The sequence below is a fragment of the Periplaneta americana genome, chromosome 6 (assembly GCF_040183065.1).
Source record: "Periplaneta americana isolate PAMFEO1 chromosome 6, P.americana_PAMFEO1_priV1, whole genome shotgun sequence".
Classification (NCBI taxonomy): Eukaryota; Metazoa; Arthropoda; class Insecta; order Blattodea; family Blattidae; genus Periplaneta; species Periplaneta americana.
Window position 1 is genome coordinate 164,718,636 of NC_091122.1, and position 13,194 is coordinate 164,731,829.

The window sequence follows — 13,194 nt, forward strand, 5'->3', positions numbered from 1 at the left end:
TATGGGTAAATCCAGAAATGCAATAGAGTGTTAGTTGAAAGACCTGAGGGAAAAAGACCTTTGGGGAGGTCAAGACGTAGATGGGAGGATAACATTAAAATGGATTTGAGGGAAGTGGAATATGATGGTAGGGATTGGATTAATCTTGCTCAGGATAGGGACCGATGGCAGGCTTATGTGAGGGCATGAAATTCCGAGTTCTTTAAAGCTATTTGTAAGTAAGTAAACAAGTAACAATATAAACTAAATTCTTAGCTATAGTATTTATTTAATTTGTTTAAATAATATGTATCATAAAAATATTGTAGTATTAATGACTGTATAAATATATAAATATTGTATTGCACTGTATTTTGTTAAGATAATTAATTAAGATTAACTTTTATATAAAGTTTTATATTAAATATATATTTTGGCTTTGACATTTCAACTTCTGTGCCTTTATATTTTAATATTTATATTGTATATCATTAGATTTGTTTTTGTCTCCATTTATTGTACCGGTACATCTGACATACATTTATTGAATGTATATTTTTATATTTATAAATCTGTGACATTTTATAAATTTATAAATATACATTTGTAAAACGTTTTTGTAGTAAATAATTAATATTGTTGTAAACATGAACGCTATAATTGGGTTATTCTGTAAATGTTCATATCTTGAAATGAATGATTATGCAGATATGGAAAGAATACAAAAATAAACCAAGAAAAGAACTTGTGGCCATATTTTGCCTTACCGCTAGGAATGACTATTAGCAGCCCATCTACAAAGAGTGAATTAACATCTTTACGTCTACCAGATGCACTATAATGATTTAGAATTCATCATAAATACTGCTCACCTGAAAGTGCGCAGAAAACTTACCTTCAGCCAAAATAAAAAAAAAAAAGATATTGTTCAATTATACTGGGAAACCAGGAGACTAATGGATTAAACCCAATGGATAGTTCGCCATTATAAACAGCAGCATCTAAAAACTTGGGGCTGTATCCGAGATCATACTAGATTTGGACCAATACGGTACATAAGTGATCTCATTCCATTAATAGTTACTAAAAGAACAGTGGCGCCAACTTTTGAAAAACTTTGGGTGGGCTCAAACAGTTCAGTTAAAAGTTCACTAAACATTCTCATACATCCTCCCCTTCGTGTATCATATAAATTTTCATAATACTGATGTAATTACGGATAGTAGGCTATATAACCAAAGATATAACATAGAATGCTAAAAGTAATAAAATGGAAATCTCAGAACGATTTTGAAATGTACCGGTATGAGATTAATATAAAGTTCAGGGTTTATGTTCTATTTACTTGTAAGTAACACACTTCTGTATTTTTTGTAAATACCACACCAATTCCTACTATCAATAAAGCTTCTTCCCCATATTAGTAACTATAATTCTGTGGTCGGGAGGAAGAAGGTCTTAAGTCAATTTTTGTGAAAATGAGATTTTTATATATTCTGAAAGCGGAAACAATTGACATGGGAAAGGTCGTAACTGCCAATTTTTTCATTGAGAAGGTAGTAAATGGCCATGACAATGGCACAGAGAAGGCAGTATGTCCGTATGTAATGAAACGAAGTTGGAAACGTAGTCACTAGATGTTGTAAGTTGTATGTGCACAGCTGTTGGCGCAGAGAAGGTAGTAACTCCTTTTACAACATCAGAGTGTGTCTAGACAAATATAGGCTGATAACTGTGCAGGGCAGAATAAGAATTGAGTGATTCTAATGGTCCTGATTTACATTATTGCCAAGAAACATTTTGATTCAGTGGACTTGAAATTCCTGGTTTCAGAACATTCCTACATGCCATGTGATAGGGAATTTGGCATCATAGAGAAAATAAAAAAAAAGATGCAAGACCATGGTTCCAGAAGAGGTAAGGCCTAATAATGTAATAATGATGAAGGATGAGGATTTCTTCGACTTTTCTGCAGAATGTGACAAGTTTTTGAATACAATTCCTATCAAAATCAGCACCCTCAACTGGATTAGACTCTCAAGAGCTGATTTTCCTCTAATAAAAACAAGACAGTCATTTAATGACCTTGAAATGTGGACAGAGCACAGGATTTTTAAGAAATGACAGTCCTTAACGTCAATCACTAACTTGCAGTGCTTGCAACGCCTTGAAAGAAGACCAGTCGTCCCTGATGCCAAAAAGAGAGACTTGTTATCTATGTTAGACTTCCTCGATGAAAAGTATCATGCTTTTTACCGAAAAATTTGTTCATAATGTATAAATTACGTTAATTCTCAGTTTGGCTAAGGAGTGATTTCAATGTTGTATTTTCATAAAATAGGATTTCACAGATAAATCTGTGCTGTACTTTTCAAATTTCATATGTAACACAAACATGTGTGTATGCCTTTCATTTAAAGCAATTTCTGTAATAATGTAAGTGAGAAAGTGTTCATAAATTTGTTTTTTGCTTCCCCTGAAAAATTTTGTTTTTGGCAGTTACTACCTTTCCTCTGTCAGCGCCTCAATTCTCTACAATATGGTAAAACGGTTAAAGTCAAATAAGACTCCTGACTAGATTTATAGAGCATTACCAAATGTCCTAAGTACTTTTTGACTCGAGCACACACAGAATAAAGGACTTAAGAATATTTAATACTTTATTCCTTACAAACATCACATGTTTACTTTCCATGCTTCACTATTAAAAAGGTCTAATATGTATTTTAGCTATTTTATCACATACTGATACCCTTTCCTTTTAAAACTTTAAGCACCAGGTAAACAGTCCTATATTGTTCAAGACCTATTTTGCATTCCTAATAATTTAAATTTCCCATTTATTTTGACATGAAAAAGGTCTTATGTTTAAATAGTCCCTTCTTCTCAGTATGAGTTGTACTCTTAAAAGGGCTTAAGTGCGGCTATTTTTTGAAATAATCAAGAAAATTGTTAAATGAGCAACATTACCTATTTAAGAATAAATATAAACAAATAATATCCAGGAAAAACCTCTTAATTAAAAGAACTCTGTAATTGACACAAATTTCAATCTTTCTACTGTTCTCCTGAAAAGTATAAAATTATTACTTAAGACTTTTTTCCTCCCGGCCACAGAATTATATACAAAACAATCTCAGCATAATCTTGTGAATGATTATCCAGTTATAGTAATTAAATAGAACATTGTAATTATATAAACTTTTTTTTTTAATTTGGGGAATTCACTTCTTTTGTAAATAACAACGTTGTCTCACTATTATGTAGTGTTGCAAATACGTCTATCCTAACTGCACTTTCCCGCACTATAAATTCGTCATAATCATCTTCTAAATTGAACTCTTTAGCACTATTCTTAGGTCTATATGGTACCGATTAGTGTAGGACTGGTACGAGAGACAAATGAAGTACACACGAGCAATGCATCCTTACTATTTTTAAAATTTTTTTTATTGATTTCAGTAGCCAGTCCACCACAAATCACGATAACGGATAATAATAATAATAATAATAATAATAATAATAATAATAATAATTAATATGATAAATTATTGGATGGGTCCATATAAGTTGGCGCCAGTGTAAAAGAATACCACAAAAAGTGTTTAATTACAGATCAAAGAGTAGGAGATAAACGGGAGAACCATATAAAAGACGGAGCGAATAGTTTAAAGTGAAGTGTTGAAGACAGAACAGGCCTTGAAGAGCCTAGTCTTTGTTGAAATGATGACCTCACGCTAATAGATCTGAGTGTTGTGTACATACACATGTAGGTAGAATTTCAACACTTCCATTTTAAGAAGTACCTTGACTTTGTCAACAATTATTTGTAAATTATATATCGGTACACAGCTTTATACTAAAAATAATTTATTTAGAAATTAGCTTTGTAAAATATTAATTTATGATATGAAAAACGTGTATGTTTGTAATGTTTATGTTGTTTTTTTTTGATAATATATAGGCCTATACATACATATTCAAATTCAACAACATGATAACGTTTTAGAAGAAGAGGTTAAGTTCATAATAGGTATTTCCATTGTTGATGAATTATAGAAAACACAATATTTAAAAGATTATGGTGGTCTCTACATGAAAAGAGGAGAGAATGTAATAGAATCCTATATGCTGAGCCATTTGAAATGTGTAAATCCGGTGTCAATCAAGTAGAGTTATTTTCAGGTCAAGACGAAGGTAGATTAAATCTTCAAAACTTTGTGTTATCAATAATTCAACAGCAATGTAAGAAATTCTACGTAAATCTCGTCTCCTGAACAAGCAAATGTTATTTCCTTCTTCATTTAAATCAATGAAGACGCTGGCATCTTGTTAAAAAGGGAGAAATCAAATATTGGTAAGTGTTCACTGTCAGAGTTAAAGATGACAATATTATATTTTAGAATGAAATGGCAGCACATATGTTATTAGATTAGTCAATTTCTTCATTTAAACTACATTTGTTAAATTTAAATATTTAAAAACACGTCATTTTATAAATAGAGAGACAAATGCAGTTTCATCTCTATGATAGTAAATTTTATTAATTAAATATTCCATGTTGAATCTTTCGTACACTACTTTTAACACTTGAATATAAATAATTGATTAAATGGCGATCTTACTCGTGTTAATTATGTAAGCATGTGCGGCTTACAGCTGTTTCGGTGCTACTTGACACCATCCTCAGAGCCTACAAGATCTTGGCGCTATCTCATACATATGCCGAACACATAACTAATGCTAACCACACATACAATAACATTAATACAGACATGGAAATCCTACACATACAACCAAAAACCAAAAACTCAACACACTAGAACAATATGAAATATACAGACACACTAAAACACACCCTAATCAAATTCTCAACACACAGATCAATTTCAGAACACACACACTATTTGACACAACTCTTCATCACACGAACGCACCCACACAACAGGCAGCGAGTTGAGATAGTGCCGAGATCTAGTAGGCTCTGAGGACGATGTCAAGTAGCACCGAAACAGCTGTAAGCTGCACATGCTTACATAATTAACACGAGTAAGATCGCCATTTAATCAATTATTTAATTAAATATTATTTGTATAACTTTCAGATATTTAAAAACACTGTGTCATTCTATAAATAGAAAAATGCAAATATTTTAGACAGTCATTTGTCCCTTTAGTTATTGAATGACCCATGTATTCACTATCCACAAAAATAAAATTGTCACATATACATTCTTTCACTTTTTTAAAAAATCATCCTAAAAATATATTTTAAAGTTGCTTTAACTTTCTGCATTACCTTATTAAGTGCGTTGAGAACGTTGTCGGGCATATGATCTTGAATCATAACTGGTGAGATGAGAACCTCGTCGAAATCTGTATTGTTTGCCCACACTGCTTGGTATACTGGCTCGTGTTTATTTAAGACTTGCCTGCCGATAACAGAAAATAATAAGAATTATTAGTTACTAGCTACCACAGTAACAATGAAATTACAAATTCTAAATATCAGCTAATAAGTCCTCATTTGTTTCAAGTATGTAACCATTTATATTTTCACACTTGTACAGAATTAGCTTGGACTCATTCCCAGTTTCGTGGTGAAACAAAAAATGGCAGAATTTCAAATGCTTATGGCAATAATACTAAGAACCACAGCCGAATTCTAATGCTATTAGCAGTTATGCCATGAACCAATGCAATTTGTGTGACTATGCTTAAACACGCTACCTTCCGTCACATGGGCATAAGAGCTAATATCTCGGCATCGAGAGCAACTAAACATTTGCGACCACTTGTTTGATTTGTAATCGCGAGTTCTACAATATGTTGTTATAATTTATATGAGGTTGCAGTTAACTCATATCAATAAATTTTAAATTCTGAAAACAGTCTTAAAACCATGCAACACAGATTGAACCTCTACAAAAAGAAATATGCAACGAAATATAAGGAAAGGGTTCCTTTTTACAATGAAATTATTAATAAAACATACCACATTAATATTAATTGTATTTATAATTGTAATTGTATTCTTAATATTGCAGTTGTAATCCCCTGGTAGAGGAGAAGAGAAGGCCTGATGTCCTTATCTTTACCAGGTTAAATAAATAAATAAATAAATATAACTAATAAATAAATAAGTAAATAAATAAATAAGTAAGTAAATAAGTAAGTAAATAAATAAGTAAGTAAATAAGTAAGAAAGTAAATAAGTAAGTAAATAAGTAACTAAGTAAATAAATAAGTAGATAAATAAGTAAGTAAATAAGTAAGTAAATGAGTAAGTAAATAAGTAAGTAAATAAGTAAGTAAGTAAATGAGTAAGTAAATAAGTAAGTAAATAAGTAAGTAAATAAGTAAATAAATAAATAAATAAGTAAATAAATAACATGTCCAGGACCATCTGTTAATTAGGCTGCTCACTGACTGCCACCATAATTCACAATATAGAGCTTAATGGCTCTATTTATGAAATTGCTCCACTAGATGAGCATGTATGAGAAACAAGTGAAAATTGTGATTGTTAGCTGCATGACAGAGCAATCATCACACTTCAGTACCTCACTGGACTGAATGGAAATGGAAACAAATATTGTGTTGCAGTTAAAAAAATTGTTGCTCAAAGAATGAATTGAAATGATATTGGGAGAAGTAGCAATTCAATTTTGTTTCAATTAAAAGAATATAAATGAAGATGTGATTACGCAAACCTACAACCCGGGCAGAAACCATATAATCAATTGCTTAGCAGTTTGTAGAAAGTACCAAACCATTTAATTAAGGATAATGAGATTACAATATATTATAAAATAAATAGACAGTAAGTTAATTACATTTTTTTAAGGATTCAATATTAAGTTCGAGTATACCACTATACAAAGCTTCATAACCACCACAGCAGTGACAGCAATACACTCCATGCTACTAAGTGGTGTACCCTAGCTTAACTTTCTTCTTTTAAGATGTAGGAAAAAGGAAATAAGAGGCAGAAAAATTGTAAAAAAAAAAAACTAAACCTTTCTTTTTGCAAACAACTGTCACCAAAACACAATTTTCCAACTGAAATTACATGAATCACACTATTTTCATAACATCAAAAGGCAAAACATATTACACTTATTGGGAAATAATCTTGAAAACTGTAAAAATGCAATTCTTCAAGCCAATGTAGGCCACTGGGCACAAGTTTAGCTTAGGTATTTTCTTCTTCCCATTCAAATCACAACATGGTTATGGGATAAGATTTACGGGGAATATATACATTACTGTACAATGTGAACATAGCATGAAAACTGCAGTACCTTGGACACAATCAGTAACCTGCAATGGCATACACAATATTTCTGCATGCTGGAAAAGAAAACTTTCACAGCAAAACATGGGCCGATGTCACATACAGCCAGTCATGCAGGATCACTACGTTGCACGATGCTGGAACTACTACAATAACTTTTGTTATGATAAGGTTGCACAACTTGATCTCCACGTGACCTGGTTCCACTTCAATAAATCACTCATTGTGTTCTACTGAATAATATAAACAAAAAAAAAAAAAAACATATTCTCGATGAATTTACTATAATGTTTCTATTTTATTTTGTATTCTATTTAACAATATTAGGCTATTATCTGTTCTGTTTAATTCTGTGAAATCTCCGAGTAAATTTTGTTGTCCATGGAGAATTACCAGTTCCTTGCATATATGATTTTTTGTTCAGATACCCATCCTTCAGGTGGGTTGCCTTCGTATGGACCTAGGAATCTCACTTATTCCATTTCATATTCTTTCAGAAGCAGGTTAGCTAAATACAGTATTGTCTCAATATAGTGAATTTAATCGATCAATCAATCAATCAATCTTATTAATGTATCCAGCTGTTTGCTGACAACATAAGGTTCACTATAGTCTTTTCAGTTCTTGTTTAGCGAATTTAAGTGTAAGTACTTTTCAGTTTTAGGTAGCCTACATATTTTAAATTCTCCACTAATATTCCATACATTATAATGCAAAGATATTTCATTTTTACATTATAATTACTTGTAAGCATTTCATTATTACATACGAAAATGTTACAAATCTTTTATCCAAGAAATTTGTTATGTAAATATTAAATCAATCTTCTTAATGTATCCAGCTGTTTGCTGACAACATAAAGTCCACTATAGTCTACTGTAGTCTATTCAGTTGTTGTTTTTCACGAGAAATGAGGGGTATTTTGATCGGTGTTCATTATAGATGCCTGTTGCTAGTAGCCAGAGGTGGGGTGTAGTCAATATATACTGCAGGGCTGTGTCTTCTGCAACTGGTACTGATGATTTTAATTTACTTCTTTTGTGGTTTATGGATGGACAGTATAGAAGAATGTGTTCCAGATCTTCATCATGATTATTACACCACAGACAAGTAGGATTATCAGAAATGTGAAATCGGTGTAGGTACAATTGAGTGACAATGTGACCTGTTCTGGCTCTTGTTAAAATGTTTGAACATGTCTGGGCAAGTTTTTGTACATTTCCAGGTCATTTGGTTTCTTTTGTACAGACTGTAAAATTTGTTCTTTGTCAGAATGTAAATATTTAAAAGGAACATAAAACAAAATGGAAGATCTTGTCAGGTGGAGATCAAATAACAGATCAAATGCCTACTCAGGTAAGGCTTATGCATATCCTTCTTCTGAAATACCAACATCACAACACCAAGATTATACATTTCAACTGCCTACATACCTCCATCTTTTCTCGTATTTCTGCCTACAAGAGAAAAAAATGAATAATCTCTTGTAAAAGATGTACTTTAATAATACCTTACCAATGTTTTTCCGAATATAAGAGAATTTAATTCCTATCTCTCTAAATTATTTTTACTCATAATTCATAGTTCTTACAGTACGACATAGTAATACTAAAAAATGTACCATTACTTAGGAGTATTAAATTCTGTGCAATGATTAATCCTGTCCTATAGGACCACTATAGATAAACAGGCAACTTTTTTTATACAAGAGATCGCATTTCACAACAAGGAAAAGAAAATAAACCAATAGTAACAATTATTGCTTTATTATAAATGCTAACACAAAAAAGGAATTCTGTCAAAAGAAACTGAACCATTCAAACGTGTATATACAGTGTATTCAACTTTTCTGGCAATGAGAAAAACATTTCTTCTGTCATTGGTTGAGGAGGCTACATTCCGGAACTTACAGTGGGCCTATTAGTCTGACACTCAACAAATCTTTTATCACTGTCATACTGACATTTGCTGTGTGGATAGTAGCGGAATCCTTCTAAAAATTACTACTTGCCTTTCTTCTTCGGTAAGTGCGTCAGAAAATGAGTTTAATATTTGCTCAATATAGAGGTCGGATATAAAGGTATGCATAAAAAAATTATGGGAAAAATTATTCTCTTTAAATTTATTATACTCCAAATATTAATGTTCTCATTCTTATTGTAGTTCACTTTATAACATTTAATAAAATACAAAAACTTGAAACTTTAAAAGTGTTAAAATTGTTTTTTAAGGGAAGAAGATGGCATTTTTTGGTGAAAAATGAGTAAATTTTCAAAAAAAAATTTTTTTCTTTAAAATACTCTGTGATATGTGTGGAATGCATAGCATAATATTTTGTGGGTATTTGTGCCCTTATCAGATGTTGAGACGCCATTTTTAAATTTCCTGCGTTATGGATTTTTAAATCACTCGCCCCCTTTTATTGTTGTTTCCGGTAAATTGAATTTAAAAAAAAAAAAATTTTTTTTTTAAATACTCTTTGATATGTGTGGAATGCATTGCATAACATTTCGTGGGTATTTGTGCCCTTATCGGATGTTGAGACGCCATTTTTAAACTTCCTGCGCTATGGATTTTTAAATCACTCGTCCCCATTTATCGGTTTATGGTAACTTCATTTTTTTGCTACATTGCCAGACAAAAATGGATATAATTTCAGAACTATTAAAGATACACGCATGAAATTTAGAACACACATTCTCTATAACAGAATTTTGTTATTGGATTTCATTTTAAAACTACGTCCGTTTGTTTGCAAGAAAGGAATTCAGAAAAGTGTTATTATATTTTAATTGTTTATTTTACAAACGTAGGGACTAATATCAAAATTCTGTTACAGACAGTTTGCAGAGCATGCTTTTGCAAGTACATTGCAAAAACTGGATCAATCTACCTTTAAAAATGGTTTAGATATATTGGTTTTAGTAAAATCCTGCATTTGGTATATATTTTTTTTTCAAATCTGGGCCTCCAAATAATTTTTTTCAAAATATTTATTTTTGATTGAGTTGCTATGGTTATGAACTCTCTACATGGAAAAAAGTTAATATTTAAACCAAATAGGAAAAAAGTTTTAAAAAATACCATCCTCTCCCCTTAATAAAGATAATGTACCTTAGATTGCTGTACAGTCCTGTTTCAGAGAGGTGATCGTCTTCGTCAGTGATTAGCAAGTACATCATTTCAAAATGGGACCATATGGTAACTCAAGGTACATCACCTTTTTTTTTAAAACAAAGTTTCAAGTTTTATAGGTCAAATGAAATTTCATTCATTATCTAGGAGTTTTCTGCAGTCCAAAATTAACTGTAATGTGAATCCATATATCCATGTAAAGAAATTTTTATAAAAAAATAACATCAATTATTCTGGGTCTCTTGCAACATTATGTATCTGTCTCAAAAAGTGGCTGCAATAATATACTAGCTCAGCAGAATCATGTTATCTATTGTAAGAACATGTCAAAGCTTTTTTTTTTTATTCAATTCCCATCGATTCAAAACTGCTCACGCATTGATAAAGTCTTTCTTCTCAGTATAGATTTCTCCAGATATACTCTTCAGCATTTCTGTCGCACTTTTCAATTCTAATAGATATTATAAATAAGCACTCGTTTTTACACAGCCTTTAACTAACCTCAACTGGTCTTCACACAATCACTACGGATCTATGACATGATATTGCCAACCATGACAGAGAAATTTCCTAGCACTTGGCAATAGTCTGCTATGCACCCAACTAATGACAGTTGCCAGAAATGTTGAATGTACTTATAATAATTATGAAGCATGGTTAATTATTATAATCAATTAATTGCTATATACAGTATTTTTTTTATATATTTTTAAAATTAAATAGTATGCTGACTGTAAGACAAACACTTGATATTCCTAAAAAATTTGTTATTATTGATAGATAACAGAACTAAAGTTATCCTACTTAAAATAGCAATATAGTACAAGAGAGTGAAAATTAGATTTTATGCACGAGTGAAAAGTTTAGTGTCTGATATGAAGACGAGGGTGATAATTCCCATAAGCACATAAAATCTATTTACTGTTTTCTATACATTATTTTATCCATTACTAGGATCTACATTTAATTTTAAATTGTAGGACTTTTCTTTGTGATGTATTGTTTGTGAAGAAATTATAAATGATTGTAGGGATTTTATTGTTGCTAATGTGATGGTTGTAATGGAGAGAGTATCTAAAAAAAAATTTAATTCGCTTCAGTGAGTTAAAAGCTTTTAATTCCAGTAACTATCTTTACTGATGAATGATTGAGTTATTTATATTAAATAAATAACAACTCATGTTGTTAATATTTAAATTATATTTTTTACATGCTTTAACATCTTTGGTCATATCACGTGTTTAGGATCTATGGATATACCAGTCAGCTGTTTTCGCTATTATTGAGTTAGTTCCTGTTTTTATTGCATTCTGTAGGTGGTTTGTGTTCATATATAAATTTTGATTAATGTTTAAGATTAGGAAAGTGATTTCTAGGTGCTAGAAAAGAGAGATTTACTACTTCATAAAATCCAATTAAGGACTTTTAGGAGTATGATTAAGAAACGGATTTCTAGGTGCTGTGCCAAAAAAGAGAACACCCTTAGCCTTTGTTTCTTAAAGTGAGAGTCCAAGTTTCACAAGCATACAGAACAACCAGTAATATAACTGTTTTATAAATTCTAATTTTCTGCTTTTTCGAGAGCAGACTGATGATAAAAGCTTCCCAACCGAATAATAGCAGGCATTTCCCATATTTACTCTGCGTTTAATTTTCTCTCAAATGTCATTTATATTACTGTTGCTCCAAGCTATTTCAATTTTCAACTCTTCCAAAAGATAAATTTCCAATTTTTATATTTCCATTTCGTACTATGTTCAGGTTACGAGACATAATCATATATATATTTTTTTTTTGTCGAGATTTACTTACAAACCTATCTTCTTACCTAATCATTTGTTGTTTTTTTCCTAACATATTTACGTCATCTACATAAACAAGCAGCCGATGTAACCCATTCAATTCAAAATCCTTTCTGTTTTCCTTCACTTTCCTAACGGCATATTCTAGGGCAAAGTTAAAAAGTAAGGGTGATAGTGCATCTCCTTGCTTTAACCCACAGTGAATTGGAACTGGCCTATGTAGACTCTCTGAGACACATTTTAATTAATTGAACCAGCTTCTTGGGAATACCAAATTCAGTAAGAATAGGCTAATATATAAAAATTATCTTTTAATCGGGTCATATGCCTTTTCAAATCTATGAATAACTGATGTATTGTATCCATATACTCCCATTTTTTCTCCAATATCTGTTGAATACAAAAAATTTGGTCAGTAGCTTACACTGTTTATCATTATTTCTTACGTAAAGACCAGCCTCATGGTCTAGTGGTCAGAGCTTCTGGCTATAGTTCATGAGGTCCCGGGTTCGATTCCCGGTGAGAGCACAGGAATGTTTCCTTAAAGGGGATTATTCCTGTGTTCGTCCATTGTCTGAAATTTAGATTAAGTTTAGATTTAAGACCTCTCCTGGCACCACATTATCATAATCATCCCATCACATCATCGGGGTAATGTAACTCCGCCTTCCAGGCGCCCCAACCTCAGAAGTGGGTTACAATTAAGCCACGGCCAGGAGAGAAGACCAGAAATGTCGAAAAGACAACCTGGTGGCATTGGATAAAAAAAAAAAATTGTTTACGTAAATGTTATGTTACTGAATTAACTTCATTTTATGCTTTCACTTATTATTTTATTTACATTATGTTGAAATAACAAACGGCAATCACATTTCTTAAAGTAAGAATTCCTTTTAAGAATTAATTGATGAACTAGTGGACTTACTCGTGTTAAATATGAAATATCTGTCCGGCTTACAGCTGTTTCAGTGCTTCACGCACC

General features: G+C 31.4%; 1 protein-coding gene across 2 annotated transcripts in view; it reads right to left on the bottom strand.

The window, feature by feature from the left end:
* The window catches only part of inaE (inactivation no afterpotential E), an 81,751-nt gene that overhangs the window by 23,337 nt on the left and 45,220 nt on the right, over positions 1-13,194 (bottom strand). The window contains exons 12-13 of one of the 2 annotated variants that reach the window (XM_069829478.1): positions 8,709-8,732; positions 5,278-5,410 (exon numbers count right to left, since the gene is read on the bottom strand). In XM_069829478.1, coding sequence (XP_069685579.1) covers positions 5,278-5,410; positions 8,709-8,732 — 157 coding nt within the window. The remainder of the gene's footprint in view (positions 1-5,277; positions 5,411-8,708; positions 8,733-13,194) is intronic. The other variant, XM_069829479.1, reaches the window with a different exon arrangement.